Raw genomic sequence first — 22,825 nt, 5'->3', positions numbered from 1 at the left:
AGAAGGTTGACACCTGTAGGAAGTCCCGCACCTGCAGGTAGCTGAATTTGTTTCCCCTCGCCAACCCCAACTTCTCCAGCGCCCTCATGCTCGGAAAGCTCCTCTCTATAAACATATCCCCCATCCTCTCAATCCCTGTTCTCCGCCAAATCCGGAACCCCCCCATCCATACATCCCGGGGCAAACCGGTGATTATTACAGATTGGGTACCAGACCGATGCTGCACCTGCTCCCACATGTCTCCTCCATTGCCCCCAGACTCTCAGGGCCGCCACCACCATGAGGCTGGTGGAGTACCGTGCCAGCGGGAATGGCAGAGGCGCAGTTACCTACGCCCCTTGCATGACTGGTGCCCTTGCATGAAGCCGCCTCCGTACGCTCCCATGCCGACCCTCGCCCCACAACCCACTTCCTGATCATGGCTATATTCGCTGCCCAGTAATAGTTACTAAAGTTTGGCAGTGCCAGCCTGCCCTCTCCCCGACTCTGCTCAAGCATTACCTTCCTTACTCGCGGGGTCTTGCCCGCCCAAACAAAGCCAGTGATCACTTTGTTGACCCATCTAAAAAAGGACCGCGGAATAAAATGGGGAGACACTGAAATACAAACAGGAATCTCGGGACACCATCATCTTCACCATCAGCACCCTCCAGCCAGTGACAACGGAAGCCCGTTCCATCTCCGAAAATCGTCCTTCATTTGGTCTACTAGTCGGCCAGATTTAATTTATGCAGCCGGTCCCATTCCCGCACCACTTGCATGCCTAGATACCTAAAGCTTCCCCCTACTAATCTAAACGGCAGCTCCCCCTATCGCCTCTCCTGTCCCCTCGTCTGGACCGCAAACATCTCACTTTTCCCCTTATACCTCATATCAAAGCTCCAAAACCTAGGACTTGGCTCTCCACTCTGCAACTGGATCCTTGACTTTCTGACCAACAGACCACAGTCAGTAAGAATGAACACCAACACCTCCTCCACAATAGTCCTCAATACCGGTGCCCCGCAAGGCTGCGTACTTAGCCCCCTACTCTACTCCCTGTACACACACGACTGCATGGCAAAACTTGGTTCCAACTCCATCTACAAGTTTGCTGACGATACGACCATAGTGGGCCGGATCTCGAATAACGACGAGTCCGAATACAGGAGGGAGATAGAGAACCTAGTGGAGTGGTGCAGCGACAACAATCTCTCCCTTAATGCCAGCAAAACTAAAGAGTTGGTCATCGACTTCAGGAATCAAAGTACTGTACACACCCCTGTCAGCATCAACGGAGCCGAGGTAGAGATGGTGAGCAGTTTCAAATTCCTGGGGGTGCACATCACCAAAAATCTATCCTGGTCCACTCATGTCGACGCTATCACCAAGAAAGTACAACAGCGCCTTTACTTCCTCAGGAAACTAAGGAAATTCGGCATGTCCACATTAACCCTTACCGACTTTTACAGATGCACTATAGATAGCACCCTATCGGGCTGCATCACAGCCTGGTATGGCAACTGCTCGGCCCAGGACCGCAAGGAACTTCAGAGAGTCGTGAATACCGCCCAGTCCATCACACTAACCTGCCTCCCATCCATTGATTCCATCTACACCTCCCGCTGCCGGGGGAAAGCAGGCAGCATAATCAAGGATCCCTCCCACCCGGCTTACTCACTTTTCCAACTTCTTCCATCGGGCAGGAGATTCAGAAGTCTGAGAACACGGACGAACAGACTCAAAAACAGCTTCTTCCCCACTGTCACCAGACTCCTAAATGACCCTCTTATGGACTGACCTCATTAACACTACACCCATGTCTGCTTCATCCGATGCCAATGCTTATGTAGTACATTGTATATATTGTGTTGCCCTATTATGTATTCTCATGTATTTCTTGAATTCTGTTTAATTCCCTTTTCTTCCCATGTACTGAATGATCTGTTGAGCTGCTTGCAGAAAAATACTTTTCACTGTACCTCGGTACACGTGACAATAAACAAATCCAATCCAATCCAATCCAATTATACCTTTATTCCTTTATCGAGCTTATACACCAAAAACCGGCCAAATTCCCCTAGAATCCTCATTTCTTCCATCCCCTCTATTGGGTCCGATACATACTGAAGCAGGTCGTCTGCATAAAGCGAGACTTTGTGCTCCACCTCACCCTCCCCCCCTCACCGCACCAGCCCGTTCCAGCCCCTGGAAGCTCTCAGAGCAATTGCCAGCGGCTCGAGAGTAGCACGAACAACAGTCGGGAGAGGGGGCATCCCTGACTCGTCCACGGTGCAATCCAAAGTAGTCCGATGTTGTCCTATTCGTCCGTACGCTTGCCACAGGAGCCTGATACATCAACCTGACCCAGTCAATAAAGTCCCGCCCAAATCTGAACCCTCCCAGTACCTCCCACAGATATTCCCATTCTACCCGATCAAAAGCATTCTCTGCCTGCATTGCGACCACTACCTCCACCTCCCTACCTTCCGGGGGCATCACGATCCTGTTTAATAACCTTCTTATATTGGCCACCAACTGCCTACCCTTAACAAACCCCACCTGATCCTCCCCAATAACGTCCGGGACACAATCCTCAATTCTGGAGGACAAAATTGTGGCCAGGAATTTGGCTTCCACATTCAACAGGGACATCGGCCTGAAGGACCCACACAGCTCTGGTTCTTGTCTCGCTTCAGAATCAGTGAAATTGTGGCTTGTGACATCGTCGGGGGAAGCACCCCTCTTTCCCTTGCCTCATTGAACATCCTCATCAACACTAGCCCCAATATCCCAGAGAACTTTTTATAGAACTCCATTGGGTAGCTGTCTGGCCCCGGGACTTTACTCCACTGCATGGCCTTCAAGCCCTCCACTCATTCTTCCAACCCGATCGGGGCCCCCAGCCTTTCTACCAGCTCCCCGTCCGCCTATGGAAAATTCAGCCCCCCCCAAGAAGTGCCTCATCCCCTCCAGCCCCGTTGGGGGTTCCGACCTATTCAGCCTACTGTAGAAATCCCTAAACACCTTATTCACCCCTGCTGACTCTCCAACCAGGTTCCCATCTCCATCATTTACTTTCCCTATCTCCCTGGCTGCCTCCCTCTTTCTAAGCTGCTGTGGAAGTATTCTGCTGGCCTTCTCTCCATACTCATAGATCGCCCCCTCACCTTTCTCAGCTGCTCCACCGCCCTCCCTGTGGTTAACAAGCCGAACTCCGCCTGTAGCCTCCGTCGTTCCCTTAAAAGCCCTGCCTCTGGGGTCTCCGCATACCTCCTATTGATCTATAGTATCTCCTTAACCAGTCGGTCCATCTCTGCCCTGTCTACATTCTCCCGGTGGGCCCATATCGAGATCAGCTCCCCTCTAACCACTGCCTTCAGTGCTTCCCAGACCACCGCTGCTGACATTTCCCCCGTTTGTTGACCTGCAGATAGTTCTGAACACATTTCCTCAGCCGCTTGCACACCCCTTCGTCAGCTAAAAGTCCCACATCTAGCCTCCAGTGCGGGCGCTGGTTACTGTCTTTACTAACCTGCAGGTCAACCCAGTGCGGAGCATGGTCTGAGATTGTAATCGCCGAGTACCCCACGTCCACCACCCCCGTCAGTAAAGCCCTGCTCAGAATAAAGAAATCAATCCGGGAGTACACTTTATACACGTGTGAGTAGAAGGAGAACTTCACCCTCGGCTGCCCAAATCTCCATAGTCCCCCCCCCCCCCCCCCCCCCCCCCCCCCAATCTGCTCCATGAACCCTTTTAGTTCCTTTGCCATTGCTGGCCCCCCGCCCATTTTTGAGCTTGACCGGTCTAAACCAGGGTCAATAACTGTGTTGAAGTCCCCTCCCATGACCAACTTGTGCGAGTCCAGGTCCGGTATCTTCCTCAGCATCCTCTTTATGAACTCCACATCATCCCAATTTGGCGCATACACATTTACTAATACCACCTGCACCCCCTCCAGTTTCCCACTGACCATAATGTACCGACCTCCCACATCCGAGACTATTCTACACGCCTCAAACACCACCCGCTTATTGATCAGGATCGCGACCCCTCTAGTCTTTGAATCTAGTCCCGAGTGAAAGACCTGACTGAACCAGCCTTTCCTCAATCTAATCTGGTCAGTTACTCTAAAGTGCGTCTCCTGCAACATTACCACGTCCACCTCCAGTCCCTTCAGATGCGCGAACACGCCTGCCCGCTTGACCGGCCCATTTAGCCCTCGTACATTCCAGGTGATCAGCCTAGTTGGGGGGCTCATTGCCCCCCCCTTCGCCGATCAGCCATCCCCTTTTTTGGGCCAGCCTCCAGCCCATGCTCTGCGCCTCCACTGGCCCGCCCCCAGGCAGCCTCCGCCCCCAACTTCCTCTCTGTCCCTTAGCACAAGTCCCTCCCTTGTCAGCAGAACATCCCCCCCCCCCAGTAAGAACACAATATAACTCACCCCCTTTAATAAACCTAACATATGCGCACCCCCCAACACGCTTCCGTGAACTAGCCCACCCAGCTAGCTTGGTGGCCCCCATCCCTGGAGCCGAAAAGTCTCCCACCTATTGTTCCCTCCCCACCCTCCCCCCCCGCATACGTACATACATACATATTCCAATGACAAACAATCCCAACGCAATTGCATGTCAGAAAAAACAGGAAGAAAATAAAAAATGCTAACAAAGATCAAGTAAGAGATCCAAAATCTAAACAAGCACACCTCCATCCTCCAACAGTGCAAATGTAAACCTTAACTCACTCAGCTCTGCCATTGGTCCCAAATCAATACAGAAGGCATTACAGACAGCTTCCACAAAATGAAAAACAAGAAACTTTTTTTTTATAAACATGAACGTTGCTGCAAAGTTCAAAAGTTCTCAGTCCACCACCAGTCCTTTCCTTTTCGCTAAGTCCAGCGCGTCCTCAGGCGACTCAAAATATAAGTGCTGTTCTTCGTACGTGACTCAGAGACGGGCTGGATACAACATTCCGAACTTCACCTTTTTCTTAAAAAGGGTCGACCTGGTCTGGTTAAAGCCTGCTCTTCTCCTGGCCACCTCCACACTCAGGTCTTGGTAGATCTGCAGGATACTGTTGTCCCATTTACAGCTCTGTGTCTGCTTGGCCCACTGTAGAATGCACTCCTTATCCAAGTACCTGTGGAATCTCACCACCATTGCCCTCGGGAGGTCTCCCATTCGTGGCTTCCTCGTGAGTGCTCTGTGAACTCTGTCCACCTCCAAGGGTCGGGAGAATTCCCCATCCCCCAGCAGCTTCTCAAACATGTCCACGATGTATGCCCCAGCGTCCGCTCCTTCGGACCCCTCCGGGAGCCCAACGATTCTCAAGTTCTGCCAACGGGACCTATTCTCTAGGTCCTCCACCTTCTCCAGGAGCTTCTTCTGTTGGTCTCTCAGCATCCCCACCTCCAACTCCACCGCAGTTTGGTGTTCCTCCTGCTCAGCCAGCGCCTTCTCTACCTTCTGGGTCGCCCGATTTTGGGCATCCAGTCTAACCTCCAGCTGCTCAGTTGACTCTTTTATCGGGTCCGAGCAGTCCCGTTTCTGCTTAGCAAAGCCATACTGAATAACGTGCATCAGCTTCTCCGTTGATTGCTGGGTCGACAAACCAGAGGTCCGGTCCCCCACCATGCTGTCTCCTGCTGCAGCTTCAGCCCAAGCCTTCTCTATCTTTCTGTTTCTGCCTTTACGAGCACTTCTAGTCCTCCTCTCCATGCACTGATGTGGGAATTCAGTACACAATTGCCTCTGTCATCAATTTTTCAATTCAAATCCGGTAGAAAATTGGGGGAAAAGGTCTAAAAGTCCGACCTGAGCGGGAGCCACCAAATGTGCGACTTACTCCTTCAAAGCCGCCACCAGAAGTCCTAGATCAGTATTTTGTAACCACTGATGCTGGGTATAACTTATATGAAAACCTCTGACCTGAAAGCAGTAACAGTAAGGTGATTGAGGAATTTGTAATTGATGGTAAAAACATTGAAAGGGACTCTTCAGTGCTTGTATCACTTGTAAAGGGAACAATTATAACTTTTGGATAATCAGAAATACTGTTCCACGTGATCTGAGATCCTTGACCAGAGGCAGGGCCGGCCCAAGGTACCGGCAACTCGGGCAGTCGCCCGGGGCGCCATGTGCTAGGAGGCGCCAGAAACTCAGGTCCCGCGCATGCGCAGTTGGGCCGGTGCCAACCAGCGCATGCGCGGTGGCCGCCCTCCCCCAGGGCGGCCCCTTCCGCCCCCCCCTCCGTCCGCCCCCCCCCGCCTCGGCCTCGCCCCCCCCCCCCGGGCCCGCCCCCCCCTCGGCCCTCCCCACCCCTCGGCCCCCCCCTCCCCCCCCACCCCCCCCCCCCTCGCCCCCCTCCCCCCCCCGCCCCCCCCCCCCCCCCCCCGAAGGGCGCCGAAGTTCAGCTTGCCCGGGGCGCCAGCAACCCTAGGGCCGGCGCTGCCCAGAGGTTAAAATTCCAACATGACATGACGTAAGTGAAATAGTGGACACCGTATGGTAGACAGACACAAACAGCTGGAGAGAGAAGGCAGTCAAAAAGCTGAGTCAGAGAGTCAGATTCCTGGGTGGTAATAAAGCATATTTAGGACTGCTGCCACTGTTTCAACCATACCATAGAGGAAGATAAGAGCAGGAGGAGGCCATTTGGCCCTTCGAGCCTGCTCCGCCATTGATCATGATCATGGCTGATCATCCAAACTCAAATAGATACATGAACCAATTGCAGGTAAAGGCAGTTGTGGTGCATCCATTCTAACATAACCTAAGGGAGCTGAATGCTAAGAAGATTACAGAATTTTGCTTTGTATCGAAAATTGCTTGAGTGGAACCCTGTTTATGAAAGCTGCTTTCAACGGAGAATCAGCTACTTCTTTGAAGGAAAGGGACCGTAATTTTGCCTGAGGAAGATCCAAACTTGGAAAAACTTTACGATTGAAACTACTGGACTGCCTAGAAAAATATGAGAGATGTATCCTCTGGTGTATCTACTATTCCACTTGTCACTTATAGTTCGCACTGACTACAATTTACCTGCTAACATATATTTAATTTGTGTTGAAGTGAAAGTCAGAAAAAGTGAATAAAAGCAAAATACTACAGACGCTGGAAATTTGAAATAAATACATAAAATGCTGGGCAAACTCAGCAGGTCTATCAGCATCTACGGAGAGAGAGTCAAGTTAGTGTTTTGAGTCCTTATGACCGTTCTTCAGTTTGTAAAAAGTGAAATCCTGTTTGGTAATTTCTTCATTAGGGAACAGCAAATGTTTGGTTCGAACAGTAAATGTTTGGTTCTTCTGGTTTTTCATCTTGGCATATCATAATTTCCAGTTAGAACATACAGTGCAGAAGGAGGCTATTCGGCCCATTTAGTCTGCACCGACCCACTTAAGCCCTTACTTCCACCCTATCCCCGTAACCTAATAACTACTCCGAACCTTTTTGGTCACTAAGGGCAATTTATCATGCCCAATCCACCTAACCTGCACATCTGTGGATTGCGGGAGGAAATCGGAGCACCTGGAGGAAACCCACGCAGACACGGGGAGAACGTGCAGACTCCGCACAGACAGTGACCCATCGGGGAATCGAACCTGGGACCCTGGCACTGTGAAGCCACAGTATTATACACTTGTGCTACCTTGCTGCCCAGAGAGCAGTACAAAAGTTCATCATTAACCATCTTAAGAAGAACATAACAAGTAAAAATCAGCTTTCCAGCTATGCCAAGTTCTTTGATTTTATGAGAACAGGTAATTAACTGATGGAAGTTACTGCTGAAATTACATGGTGCTTAATGAGCAACATCGGCAAATAATATACTAAGTGTCATGATATGCACATAACACAACACTAAGTATTAACTTTGTACAAGTGGAGCTGCGGACCATTCTTTTTTTCCTAGGTGAACCATCTCGTGGTTTTTGCTGGTCTTACCAATCACCAACTGTAGTGGAAGGATGGACTATGCTCGCAGGCCTTGCGCGTAGAAGATTAAGGGTAGATTTATTTGGTATGTTGAAGACGGTTGAAGGACCTGGGTGGGTAGATAGAAAGAAATTATTTCCTCTGGCAGGGGAGCCCAGAACAAGGGGTCATCGCATTAATATTAGAGCTAGGCTGCCCAAGGAAGGGCATCACCACACACAGGAGGGAGAAAATCTGGACCCATTTCCTCAGGGTTGGCAATGGCTCAGTGGGCAGCAGCACACTTGACTCGGAGGGTGGGGCAAATGTTGAGGGCTGGAAAAGATGAATATACCTGAGCCCAGCACAGTGGTTAGCACTGTTGCTTCACAGGGCCAGAGACCAAAATTCGATTCCCGCTTGGGTCACTGTCTGTGCGGAGTCTGCACGTTCTCCCTGTGTCTGCGTGGGTTTCCTCCGGCTGCTCCGGTTTCCTCCCGCAAGTAATAATAATCTAATAATAATCTTTATTAGTGTCACAACTGCATTGCATTGCAATAAAGTTACTGAGAAAATCCCCATGTTGCCACACTATGGCGCCTGTTCGGGTACACTGAGGGACAATTCAGAATGTCCAATTCACCTAACAAGAACGTCTTTCGGAACTTGTGGGAGAAAACCGGAGTCCCGGAGGAAACCCACGCACACACGGGGAAAAGTGCAGATTCCGCGCAGACAGTGACACAAGGTGGGAATTGAACCTGGGTGCTGTGAAGCAACAGTGCTAACCTCTGTGTTACTGTGCCAATCACGGCCAATCAATCGATCCTTGACTTCCTCAGCAACAGACCGCAATCTGTCAGGATAGGTAACAACACCTCCTCCTTAACACCGGGGCCCCGCAAGGATGTGTGCTCAGTCCTCTACTGTACTCCATCTAAACATATGACTGTGTGGCAAGATTCAATTCCGATTCAATCTATAAGTTTTCAGATGATACGACTGTGGTGGGTCGTATCCCAAACAACGACGAATCAGACTACAGAAGGGCGATAGATCACTTGGTTGCATGGTTTACCAAAAACCTCTCTCAAAATATCGGAAAGACCAGGAACTGATCATCGACTTCAGGAAACGTTGCACGACCCCCCCCCCCCCCCCCCCCCGTCTACATCTATGACTCTGAAGTGGAGATGGTCGATAGCTTTAGGTTCCTGGGGGTCACCATCACCAACAGTCTGTCCTGGTCCACTCGCGTTGATGCAACAGTCAAGAAAACCCAACGTCTCCACTTCCTATGGAAGCTCAAGAAATGCGGCATGTCTGCATCGACTCTCACAAACTCCTACAGATGTGCCATAGAGAGCATCCTATCCAGCTGTATCACAGCTTGTTATGGCAACTGTTCGGTCTAAGATCGCAAGAAACTGCAGTGTGGTGAACTCAGCCCAACGCATCACACAAGCATGCCATCCTCCCAGTGATTCTGTATACACCTCCCGCTGCCTCAGAAAGGCAGACAGCATTGTCAGAGACCCCTCACACCCAGGCTTTGCCCTGTTCCAGACCCTTCCATCAAGCAGAAGAGATAGAAGTCTGAAGACCCGCACATCCAGACATCGGAACAGCTTCTTCCTCACAACTACTAGACTCAATGACTCTCCCTTGGACTGATCTGTTCCCTCTAAGAACACTATTCACGCGTCCTATGCTGCTCTTGTTCGCACTGTAACCAATCACTATTTGTTGATCTACCATTGTCAATGTACTCTGTCGAATTATTCTTTTGTCTACTATGTACATATTGTGTACGTTCCCTTGGCCGCAGAAAAATTATTTTCACTGTATTCGGTACATGTGACAATAAATACCAATCAATCATGTCCTGAAAGACGTGTTGTTAGGTAAATTGGACATTCTGAATTCTCCCTCAGTGTACCTGAACAGGTGCCGGAGTGTGACGAGGGGATTTTCACAGTAACTTCATTGCAGTTTAAAAAAAAATTTAGAGTACCCAATTCATTTTTTCTAATTAAGGGGCAATTTAGCGTGGCCAATCCACCTAACCTGCACATCTTTTAGGTTGTAGGGGCGAAACCCACGCAAGCATGTGGAGAATGTGCAAACTCCACACAGACAGTGACCTAGAGCTGGGATTGAACCTGGGACAGCGGTGCCGTGAGGCAGCAGTGCTAACCCATTGCACCACTGTGCTGCCCAACTTCTTGCAGTGCTAATGTAAGCCTACTTGTGACACTAATAAAGATTATTATTAATTATAGCACAGTATTGATGGCAGCCCCGAGGGGCTGGTTTAGCTCACTGAGCTAAATCGCTGGCTTTTAAAGCAGACCAGCAGCACGGTTCGATTCCTGTATCAGCCTCCCCGGACAGGCGCCGGAATGTGGCGACTAGGGGCTTTTCACAGGAACTTCATTGAAGCCTACTCGTGACAATAAGCCATTTTCATTTCATTTTTTCATTTCAGCAGTCTTTCCAGAAAGCAGTTTCTGGGGAATTCATTCCAAACATTTCCCTCAGTGTTGAGCTGTTTGTTGTGCCTGTCGAAGTTGAGCTGTCCCTGATGCTCCCAGCTGACTGATTGACATGGTGGGGGGGAATGAGGCCAAAGGCCCTCCTCCCTGCACTGGGTGATCCATCCGGGTAAGCAGCGCCCCCAGGCGGCTCTGACCCCGGAAGTGCTATCCTCATGGTTACTGCAGAGACGCGTTGGTTGGCACCACGCTTTATAAACGGGCCGTCTCGGGACCACGTCGCTCGCTCGAAAAACAAAGTCATCCATCCCGACGGCATGGCCGGCCATTTGCCCCCCTGTGTCATTGACTGCGGGACAGGGTGAGTTCCGCGAGCCGCCCTACGGCACAATGCAGCGGAGCGTTGCCGGCAGGCAGGATCCCTGCTGGCCGCCGACACGGCCCCTCCCCCGCCTTGTCAATCACAGTCGTTACCCTGGTGACGGCCGCCGCCAGCTGTTCGGGGCGGGGGCAGGCGCGGGAGTGGCTTGGGGAGGAGGTGGGGTGGCGCGGGAGTGGCTTGGGGAGGAGGTGGGGTGGCGCGGGAGTGGCTTGGGGAGGAGGTGGGGTGGCGCGGGAGTGGCTTGGGGAGGAGGTGGGGTGGCGCGAGAGGGGGAAGGGGGAAGGGGGAGGGTGTTGACCTGGTCGGGTAGGGGAGGCTAGGGGTTGTCCTGGTCAGGTCACGTAGAGGCCAGGCCGGGGTAATGTGCTGGGCGTAGGGGACCTGGAGGGAGCAGGTGGGGGTTGTGTGGGGGGAGGAGGGTGTACTGGCTCAGTTTTTATCACTAAACTAGTCCCACTTACCCGCATTTGGCCCATATCCCTCTATACCCACCCTGTTGGCTAACTGTTTTTCAAAAAGGTGCTTGGTGGGGCCAGGTGGAGGGGGTGTGTATCCTGGCAACGGGTGGGAGGGTGTGTGTCCTGGCGACGGGCGGGAGGGTGTGTGTCCTGGCGACGGGCGGGAGGTGTGTGTCCTGGCGACGGGTGGAGGGTGTTGTCCTGGCGACGGGTGGGAGGGTGTGTGTCCTGGCGACGGGTGGGAGGGTGTGTGTCCTGGCGACGGGCGGGAGGGTGGGTGTCCTGGCGACGGGTGGGAGGGGTGGGTGTGTGTCCTGGCGACGGGTGGGAGGGGTGGGTGTGTGTCCTGGCGACGGGTGGGAGGGGTGGGTGTGTGTCCTGGCGACGGGTGGGAGGGGTGGGTGTGTGTCCTGGCGACGGGTGGGAGGGGTGGGTGTGTGTCCTGGCGACGGGTGGGAGGGGTGGGTGTGTGTCCTGGCGACGGGTGGGAGGGGTGGGTGTGTGTCCTGGCGACGGGTGGGAGGGGTGGGTGTGTGTCCTGGCGACGGGTGGGAGGGCTGGGTGTGTGTCCTGGCGACGGGTGGGAGGGGTGGGTGTGTGTCCTGGCGACGGGTGGGAGGGGTGGGTGTGTGTCCTGGCGACGGGTGGGAGGGGTGGGTGTGTGTCCTGGCGACGGGTGGGAGGGGTGGCTGTGTGTCCTGGCGACGGGTGGGAGGGGTGGCTGTGTGTCCTGGCGACAGGTGGGGGAGATGGTGGCTGGGTGTCCCGGCGACAGGTGGGGTGGGTGGCTGGGTGTCCCGGCGACAGGTGGGGGAGATGGTGGCTGGGTGTCCCGTCGACAGGTGGGGTGGGTGGCTGGGTGTCCCGGCGACAGGTGGGGAGGGGTGGCTGGGTGTCCCGGCGACAGGTGGGGAGGGGTGGCTGTGTGTCCCGGCGACAGGTGGGGAGGGGTGGCTGTGTGTCCCGGCGACAGGTGGGGAGGGGTGGCTGTGTGTCCCGGCGACAGGTGGGGAGGGGTGGCTTTGTGTCCCGGCGACAGGTGGGGAGGGGTGGCTTTGTGTCCCGGCGACAGGTGGGGAGGGGTGGCTGTGTGTCCCGGCGACAGGTGGGGGGTGGCTGTGTGTCCCGGCAACAGGTGGGACAAGATGGGTATGGGTATGAGGCTCAGGCTGTGCCTGTGGTGGGAGGGGCTGGCAGCTGCACCTGTGGTGGAAGGGGCTTGGGGCTGCGCCTGTGGTGGGATGGGCTGTGCTGTGCCAAGGGTGCGGCAGGTGGCAAGAGTGGGATATCGGTGCAGCTGGGATGGGATGGGTGTGAAATGCGGGTGGGGATGGGAAATATGCCCATACTCCTGTGCCCAGCAGGAATATTTGGAACTGTTGCTCCCAGTCTGTGTGTGTGCATGCATGTGTTAGTCATTACAGTGCAAAAGGGGCAGCATGGTAGCACAGTGATTAGCACTGTTGTTTCACAGTGCCAGGGACCTGGTTCGAGTCCCGGCTTGAGTCACTGTCTGTGGAGTCTGCACGTTCTCCTGTGTCTGCTTGGATTTCTTCCCACAAGCCCTGAAAGACGTGCTGTTAGGTGAATTGGACATTGTGAATTCTCCCTCCGTGTACCCGAACAGGAGCCGGAGTGTGGCAACTCGGGGTTTTCACAGTAACTTCATTGCAGTGTTAATGTAAGCCTACGTGTGACAATAATAAAGATTATATAAAAGGGGATTTTTGGCTCATCAAGTCCATGCCAGACCACTTGTGCAGTCTTCTGTAGCCTGGCGCGTAAGTTCATTTCCCTCAAGCCACCCGACTTCCATTTGAAACTGCTCGTGGCCTCCTCTTCCATGCTCATGGGCAGTCTTTTCCAGGTCATAATCAAACTGCGTTAAAATGAAACGTTCTTCCTCGAATCCCACCTCAACTTAGATTTGTGTTTCCTCGTCCCTGTATCATCAACTAATGAAAACAGCTTTTCTTTGTCTACTTTATTTAAGTAAGAAGTCTTACAACACCAGGTTAAAGTCCAACATGTTTGTTTCAAACACTAGCTTTCGGAGCACTGCTTCTTCCTCAGGTGAAAGCTAGTGTTTGAAACAAACATGTTGGACTTTAACCTGGTGTTGTAAGACTTCTTACTGTGCTCACCCCAGTCCAATGCTGGCATCGCCACATCATACTTTATTTAAGCCTGTCATAACTTTGTACCCTCTATCAAATTTTCCCTCACTCAACCTCTTTTGCTGTAAGGGGGACACCCTAGTTTCTTCAACTGAACCTTGTTGGTAAAATCCTTCAACCCCAGAACCATTCTGGTAAAACTCTCCACCCACCCTGGGACCCTCAGACACTTCCCAAAGTGTGGTGACTAGAATTGGATGCAATAGTCTTATGGTGTTTTTTTTCCTGTGAAGAAAACTGCAATAAAACTTGAGTAACTCAGCTGGTTGCATCAATATTAACTATTGTCATATTACTGCATTTATGACTTATTTAGAATGTCTTTTATATCTTGCGTTATTACTTTTTGGTTATCCATGTTTTACAGGAACTTTATAACATTCAATATTTGTATTATAGCCAGCATTATTCTGGAACTCCCTAATAGCACTATGGGTGTACCTACACCACATGGACTGCAGCGGTTCAAGAAGGCAACGCGCCACCACCTTCTCAAGGTCAATTAGGGATGGGCATTAAAATGCTGGCATAGCATGCGATGCCCACATCCTGTGTAAAGACAAAAAAAATTACTTACAGCCACCTTGATTCTTGAGCATAAAAAGCAAGACTGACACTTGAGGGAGTGCTGCACTATCACAAGTGGCACCTTTTGGCCGAGATGTTAAACTGAGGCCCTGTCTTTTCTCCAGGGTGGACATAAAGATCACATGACACTATTTTGAAGCAGAGCAGGGATGTTGCCCCCGGTGTTCTGGCCAATATTTATCTCCCAATCAACATTGGAAAAAAACAATTATCTGGTCATGATTTCATTGCTGTTTGTGGGAGCTTGCTGTGTGCAAATTGGTTGCCGTGGTTCCTACATTACAACAGTGACTGTACTTCAGAAGTACTTCATTGGCTGTAAAGTTCTTTGGCAGATCCAGTGGTTGTGAAAATTGTTATGCAAGTTTTAAAAAAAATTGAGTTTATTTTTGGTCATCATCATTTAGTAGTTCTATGAACCTTATTGCATTTAATTGTGCAATACTCATCCTTATTTATTTTTAGGAATTTTTAACCAACATTATTAACATATCTGAACATTTATTTATATAGAGCTGCTTTTTTCTCCTCTCTCTGCTGCCCTACATTGTTGCATTAATTTTTGTAAATCACCTCCAATGTCCTCATTAACTTGTTTTGACATTTTTAGCAGGTAGGTTTTGGAACAGAGTGGTATTTGTCGCTTCTGTATACAAATGTGCTGCTGTGTCTCCTCCTGTTAGATCAATGTCGTTTTCTGACATGTTTTAATTATCTGGTAATTCAATTTGTGTGACTCTTTAAATTGGTAAAATCTATATGAGGGCTGATATTGCCAATGTGTGTGTCACTTGGAGAAACATAAATAATTAACTTTATGGCTTTTTAAAAAAAAAAGAAAGCCAATACGTTTTAACTGCTCTTGGTTTTGTTGTGTACAAATTTACCACTTCATTTGAAACAGCAGCTGTTTATTTTCGAAGTGTTGTGGACATACAATTACAAGTTAATCTGCTTTATTTAAAGCTGCAATCCCCTGTAGCTGCTAAGTTATATTTACCATTGTAAAATCAAGAAGTAAAGGAGTCTATCTTTCAAATGTATTTCTATATATTTGCTACGACTTGAGAGCTGCAAAAACATTTTGTGGTGAACTTGGTATATTTGCTGCAATAATACTACTTTAATTATCGGAGTTCTCATTATTCTTTATTAAATAATTGCCCATGTTGTTTTGCCACAAGTTCCATCAACTAATTTCCCCTTCTACCCATGCCCTTCCATTCCTTTCACTTCTCTCTCTTATCGTCCCCATTCCACCTCTTCTTCCAAAGGCTACCCATTCTATCCCTCACATGCCATCTTACCCGACGATATCCTGGGGCGAGGGAATCAGACTTCACCTGATGGTACCCAGAGAGAGTTGGCACCTTACCTGACACCGGGAAGATTATCTTCCACTGCCAACCCCCCCCCCCCCCACACACACACACACACCTGGGCCCACAAAACCTGCCGCTACCATCAACCATGGGCAGGCGAGCGGGGTGAGGTTCGCACATCTCAAAATTCAAAAATCCCCGTCAAAAATGTGCCCCGTGTACCTCCACATACGTGCCGTACCACCCACTACAAATTCACCAAAGTGCAAAGTGACCAATTGGAACAGTCCAGACAAACAAAAGCTGCATTACCACCATTTGAGAAGGTTGTTCATTGAGGAGTGATCCACCCCTATGAGGAGCAGTATTTTCTGCGTGTTTTTTGTTTTGGGAATAAGTTTGTCTTAGTTTGCTGGCTGCACCATGCACTGACTGTAGCTTTAACGGCACATGGGTGAACTGTGTGACCCATGTCTGAGCTAGCAAAAGGTCTTTGAACTGAAACATTTACCCAATGTTTCTCTCTCCATAGATGCTGCCAGACCTGTGTTTACACCATGTTAGGATTTTATTTCACATTCCCAGCATTTTGCTCTTTGCTTGGATGATCTATGCCATGCCCTCCACTGAGGCTTATCTGAAATAATCCAGACATTTGGGTGCATGAGTGGCCTGAGATGCACCTTCTTCCTTTTGAACTTGAGAAGTTAGTTGAGAGAGTAGAGTGACGAAACTCAGAATGTGATCATGGAATCTCTACAGTGCAGAAAGAGGCCATTCAGCCCGTCGAGAAGCACCGATCCTCCGAAAGAGCACCCTACCGAGGCCCATCCTGTGACCCTGTAATGTAATCTATACATCTATGGCACTAAGGGTCAAATTAGCACGGCCAATCCACTTAACCTGCACATCTTTGGATGTGGCACCTTGTGATGATGCTTATTCACTGTGCTGCCTCCTCGTTCTTGGGACCGAGGGCTGAATCTATTTTGAGGACAAGAGGCAGCATTGCAAGTACAAAAACCAGATGAAAATATGCATCTTTACTAAAAGAAATCCATAATGTTATAGAACATAGAACAGTACAGCACAGAACAGGCCCTTCGGCCCTCAATGTTGTGCCGAGCCATGATCACCCCACTCAAACCCACGTATCCACCCTATACCCGTAACCCAACGACCCCCCCTTAACCTTACTTTTATTAGGACACTACGGGCAATTTAGCATGGCCAATCCACCTAACCCGCACATCTTTGGACTGTGGGAGGAAACCGGAGCACCCGGAGGAAACCCACGCACACAGGGGGAGGACGTGCAGACTCCACACAGACAGTGACCCAGCCGGGAATCGAACCTGGGACCCTGGAGCTGTGAAGCATTTATGCTAACCACCATGCTACCCTGCTGCCCCATGCACTTGCGAGGTTGGTGAAACTAATATTTTTTGACCCAAACTCTCTTCTAACTGCAGTTGATTTTCTGCTAGTTTTGTGAACAAAGAACAAAGAAAAGTACAGCAGGAACAGGCCATTTGGCCTTCCAAGCCTGCGCCGACCATGCTGCCCGTCTAAACTAAAATCTTCTACACTTCCGGGGTCCGTATCCCTCTATTCCCATCCTATTCATGTCACTATCGTCCCTGCTTCCACCACCTCCTCCGGCATCGCGTTCCAGGCACCCACACCCTCTGTGTAAAAAAAACTTGCATCGTACATCTCTTCTAAATATTAGCTATATCATCTAATTTCTTGTACCTTTAACTTGGGTATTGAAACTTTGATGGGAAAGCTGGATAACTATTTGAAGCAGAGAAAAATGTAGGGCTATGAGAAGAGATTAGGCCTATACCTATTGGAGTTTAGAGGAATGGGATGATCTGATGAAAAGATATGAGCTTGAGGGGACTTGACGGGGAGGATGTTTACCCCAGTTGGGAGTCTAGAACTGGGGGGGGGGCACAGCGTTAAAATCAGGGGTTAGCATTCAAAATGGTGGTAAGGGGAAATCAGTTTTTTTTTTTTAAAGAGGGTCAGTAGTTGGTGGAATTCTCTTGCTCCGAGAGGCTGGGGCAGTATATATGTTCAACGGTTGAGCAAGGTTTTTGGTTGACATGTGAGTCCAAGGTTATGGTGAGCAGTCAGGTAGGTGGAATTGAGACAGCGATCAGATCAGCCATAATCTTATTGCATAGTGGAGCAGGACTGAGGCCAAATGGCCCACTCCTCTTAAATCTTGTGATTGGGGCCATGGTAGAAATATTGGGTTGTCAAAGCAATGTGCTGGCCAGTAAAATGGGCTGAATGGCCACCTTCTGTGCAATAATAATCTGTAGATTGGAGGACAAATATCCACATCAAACAAAGTGCTATTAAAAGCAAATGCAGCACCTCACGACTTCATTCAAGAGGTGCTGTGGACCATTAGAGTAGAAGAATTGTATTCCATCACAATCAGTGTATTCATGGTCAGGCATATACCACACTTCACCAGCACGATGAAGGCAGATCCTTGGTTCTATGAATGTTGCGGAAGAGCGTGCCAGGTGTGGCACCAGGCATATCGAAAAATGAGGTGCCAAGCAAGTGGAAGATGCAATGCAGGACAACATGCATGCTAAACAATAACAGCTGGATGCTATAGCCAGAGCTGAGCACCCCACAACCAATGCTTAAAACTCTTGTCAGCCTGCTTAACCCAGCCATGGTGGATAATGAAGCAGCTAATGGCGGCAAGTCTTTACGAACATCCATCTTCAACAATGGCGGAGCTCAACAAAAGACAAGGGTGAGACATTTGAAACCATCTTCCGCTAGAAGTGCCAGTGGATAACCTCTGCTCAACTCCTGTCTTCCCAAACCTCTTCACCCCCTACAAGGCATACATTAGGAGTGTGATGGAATGCTGTTCAGTTGCTGGGATGCTTGTAGTTGCAGCAATGTCTCTAGTGTAACACCATCTGGGACAAAGCAGACCAAAGTGATGGTTGTCCCATTTGCCAGGTTAAAAATCCACCCATTCCACCACTGGCATATTGTGACTGTGATGTGTACTATCTTTAGAAGGCGCTGCAGCAAGTCATCAGACCTCCCAAACACATACCTCTACCACCTAAGAGATGAGAGCAGCAGGTGCATGGGTATGCCATCACCTCAAAGTCGCACATCATTCAAACTTGGACATATTTCGTTGTTTCCGTGTTTGTCACTAAGTCAAAATCCTGGAATTTTCTAATTGAAAGAATTGGGAGTAAATTCACCACATGGACTGCAATGGTTCAAGAAAAGATTCCATTATATAGCACTGCAATCAGCAGTGCAAAATAAATGTCAGTGATGCCCATATTCCAAAGAATGAAGGCTTCTCTTCCAAATTATCCAAAGGAATAATTAGTGCTGTGGGCAAAATGTGACATAAGTAGTAATTTTTCTCAGCTGGGTTTCCCCTCCTGCAGAAACAAATTGCACAATTGCATGTGGACTAAATGTCTTTGTAACGCTGCTCATCCTCAAGCTCCTATGTATGCATGTAGTGTCACCTATTTTTGTTGCATGCAAGAAGTGAACAGTAAGAAGTTCTCCTTCAGTCACTGAATAATTTCATACCTGGATATATTTAACTAGGTGTTCTGAGTTTTTTTTGTGTAATTATGATTTTAATAAAGATTTGTTCAAATCAAGTTGCTTCTGATGCCATTCTGAGTCAGTGATGTAAAGATTGGTGGTGAATTATTGTTTCCACGGACTGCGCAGCATCTTAAAAAAGGATGCAGAGCTTCCTTGTTGTATGTACATGGGAACTTTGTCACAACCACTTTGATCATTGGGCCTTTGTGTATTCCTCATCAGCTATCTCTTCTAATCCAATTAGATTGCATGGTATTTGTAGCACAGAAACAAGCCATTCGACCCAACAAGTCTGTGCTGGTGTTCCATGAGCCATCTCCAGTCTGTCTACAAAACCTTCAATTTATTTCTCCTTCATGTACCTGCCTAACTTCCCCTTCAATGCATCTATTTACCTCAACCACTCCATTTGGAAACAAAGTCCCCATTGCCATCACTGAGTCAGGAAATTCTTAATGCTTTAGTAATTCTCCTATATTACTGAGTTTTGGTTGCCCATAAGTGGCACCATCTTCCCGATGTCAATGTCTACCCTACCTATCCCCTTTCATAATTTTAAAGACCACGGAGGGCCTTCGCTTGTCTTTCCTGATTGTTGCTCTATTTCAGTCCTTTAAATCATTTGTGCACTTTCTGCAAAGCTGCAATAGCCATTTTGTTTGGTAATATGGAGAACAGAAAATACACTTAACTGCACTGCAATTAATTTGCCATTCATGCACCCATAGGATAAGCTTGTTAATATCGTCTTGTGTTTTGCTGCAATCTTTCTCCTTATTGAATATAACTCAACATTTTGAATTGTCCACCAATGTTAATGTACTACTTCTGATTCCAGAGTCTGAATCAATTATTTTTCTGATTACGCCTTTGAGTAAAGATTTAAAAATCTTTCCGACCATAAAGGTTACGCTAACTGGCCTATAGTACCATGGATTTGATTTGCATTTCAGTCCGATTGTCTTCGCAGTTGTATAATGTAGCTCACATTCTAATAGCTCTTAAATGCAGGGGCTGTGATTTGAGGGAGGACAAAAATCACTGTTTGAACTTCCCTTTTTAATGCATCTTGTTGCCTACTGTAATCCCCCAAATTTTTCAGGATTGTTTCTCGGTTAAGGAAACCTAGCAGCAGAAATATAGGCCATGCGGCCCCTTTTCCATTATTCCGTTATATCGTGACATATCTATGCTTCAACTCTACTGTCACTCACCCTCATCCATATCCTTCTACACTGTAGATTCTATGATATCTCCTTCCTTTGCTGAGGAAAAATCCATTAGTTGTGAAAATTTCAGTTGACTAAGCATGCAAAGGCTTTTGAAGTGTGAGCTTCCAATGTGGATAAGGGCTTCCTGATTTCACTCGTGAAACACACAACTCTAATTTTAAACTCTGGTACCAAGGCAAAATATAGCAGAATTTGCATTTTGGGTCAATGACCTTTCGTCAGAACAGATCTGATGAAAGGCCACTGACCAGGAACCTTAACACTCTTTTTCTTTCCACAGATGGTTTCTGACCTGCTGAGTATTTTCCTGCACTTTCTGTTTTAATTTTGGGTTTCTCGGTAGTGCTCTCTTTCTGTATTCTTCCATCAGAGGAAATAATTTCTCCTTATGTATTCTATTCAATCTTTTTGATCATTTTAAAGACCTTTTGTTAGATCACCCCCATGATCTTCTAAATTTGGCCTGTCCAATGTGTGGACTTGCGGGCCTGATGTCCACTAAGCCTCGACCCCGATGTAACCCTGGAGGTAGTTTCGAAATGGAGGTAGTTTTGAAATGCTGGTAAGTGCAGTGGAATATTCTGAAGACATTCTTCCTCCAATTGCAGACTTTTGCTCCTGCGTTTGCTGCTTATAGGCTCACTGGGCCTCATGGGGATGGGAGATGGGGTTGGTACAGACTCATTCTGAACTGGTTTGGGGAGGGAGAGATTCGCTGCTGGGCCGGGATAGACTGGATGTAATGGTGCAGCCAGGTCGCGGTGTTTGTGGCAATGCGTGGTGAGGATAAAACTACTCACTGTCTGGGGTGTGGGAGAGAACGTGAATTGAGGTGTGGGAAGTGCGTGTCTGGCTTATTCGCAGTCTCAGGATTGTCACTTGCCCTCACCCCCACACACCAATGCACAATTACACCCACTCACGTGGTGAATGAGCATCAAGAGATTGGGAGTGAACCAAATAAATACTTTGTCCCTCTCACAATCTAACGTGATCGTTATTCATTAATCAACTAATGGCTTTGACATTGCTTAATTTTTGCTCAGCAAGTTGTTTCTTATCCCACCACAATGTTTTTTTTTAGAAATTATTAATATTGAAACTTACTCATTGGCCGTTTGAGTGAGATGGAGATGTGACCCCTAACTTGTCCTCATAATTCAATTATGTCAGGACTGATATGTGCCTCAACTCTATTTACCCATCAATAGAAGCTTTCAAAAGGCCATTGAATCATGAAAAGGGAATGTACACATAGCAAGAGTTTTACAGGTAATAAACAGGAAAAGAGTAAGTAAAGTGAGTGTTGAGCCTCTCAGAATGGGGAATTAAGAGTAGACAATACGGAAACGGTGGATGAAATGAACAGATATTTTGCTTTTCTATTCACTATAAAGCATACAAGAAATATTCCAGTAACAGCTGCGGAAGGACGAGGGGAGTTTGGTGAAATTACAATCACGAGGGCAGCTGTAATGAGGAAACTGATAAAGCTGTAGGCTGGTAAGCCTCCGGGTCCCAATGGACTTCATCCCAGGGTTTTAATAGAGGTTGCGAATGAGGGAGTAGATATGTTGGTGTTAATTTTCCAAAATTAATTAGATTCTGGAAAGGTTCCATCAGATCGGAAAGTAGCAAATATAACCCCTCTATTCAAGAAGGGAGGAAGACAGAAAACTGTAGGCCAGTTAGCATGACGTCTGTCATGGGGAAGATGTTCGAATCGATCATTAAGGAGGTTGTATCTGGGTACTGAGACAAGCTCAAGGTAATTCTGAAGAATCAGCATGGTTTTATGAAAGGGGAATCCTGTTTAACCAATTCTTTTGAAGGAGTAACGTGTTGTGGATAGAGGGGAGTCTGTAAATACCCTGTACTTGGATTTCCAGAAAGCATTTGATAAAGTGCAAAATCATAGATTTATTGCATAAAATAGAAGCTCATGGTGTAGGGGATAATTTATTAGCCTGGTTTGAAGATTGGCTGGCTAGCAGGAAACGGATTGTATGCAAAAATGGACCTTTGTCTGAATGGCAGAATGTGATGAGTGGAGACCGCAGGGGTCTGTGCTGGGGCCTCAATGTTTTACAATTTACATCAAATGCTTAGATGAGGGGAACGAAGGTATGGTAGATAAATTTGCAGATGACGCAAAGATAGGTAGGAAAGTGTGTTGTGAAGAGTACATACGGAGGTTACAGATGGACATTGGTTGAGGGAGTGGGCAAAAATCTGGCAGATGGGAGTATAATGTGGGAAAGTCTGAATTGTTCACTTTGGCAGGAAGAATGAAAAAAAATCAGAGTATTACTTAAATGGAAAACAACTGCAGAATACCTGAAATGCAGAAGGATCCAGATGTTCTAATTTTTAAAAGATATTAGTTTTACTGGATGTGGGCTTCACTGTGTCAGCCTTTGTTGCCCATGCCTATTTTCCCTTAAGGTAAGTTGCCTTCTTGAACTGCTGCAGTCTATTTGGTGTATGTACACCTACTGTTATTGGGGGGGGGGGGGGGGGGGGTTCAAGGATTTTGACCCAGTGAAGGAACGGTGATATATTTCGAAGTCAGGATGGTGAGTGGCATGGAAGAGAACATAAAGGTGGTGGTATTCCCATGTGTCTGCTGCCCTTGTCCTTCTA

The 22,825-nt window shown here is 48.4% G+C and overlaps 1 protein-coding gene across 2 annotated transcripts in view; it reads left to right on the top strand.

Moving 5' to 3' along the window:
- Nucleotides 1-10,591: 10,591 nt before the first annotated feature.
- Nucleotides 10,592-22,825, top strand: part of actr3b (actin related protein 3B) — an 88,415-nt gene continuing 76,181 nt past the window's right edge. For both annotated transcript variants that reach the window (XM_038798412.1, XM_038798411.1), the window contains exon 1: nt 10,592-10,760. Coding sequence is in view for 1 of the 2 variants with exons in the window: in XM_038798411.1 (XP_038654339.1) it covers nt 10,615-10,760 (146 nt within the window). In the remaining variant the exon portion in view is untranslated. The remainder of the gene's footprint in view (nt 10,761-22,825) is intronic.

The sequence above is a fragment of the Scyliorhinus canicula genome, chromosome 5 (genome assembly GCF_902713615.1).
Source record: "Scyliorhinus canicula chromosome 5, sScyCan1.1, whole genome shotgun sequence".
NCBI lineage: Eukaryota > Metazoa > Chordata > Chondrichthyes > Carcharhiniformes > Scyliorhinidae > Scyliorhinus > Scyliorhinus canicula.
This window is presented reverse-complemented; position numbering and strand designations above follow the sequence as displayed.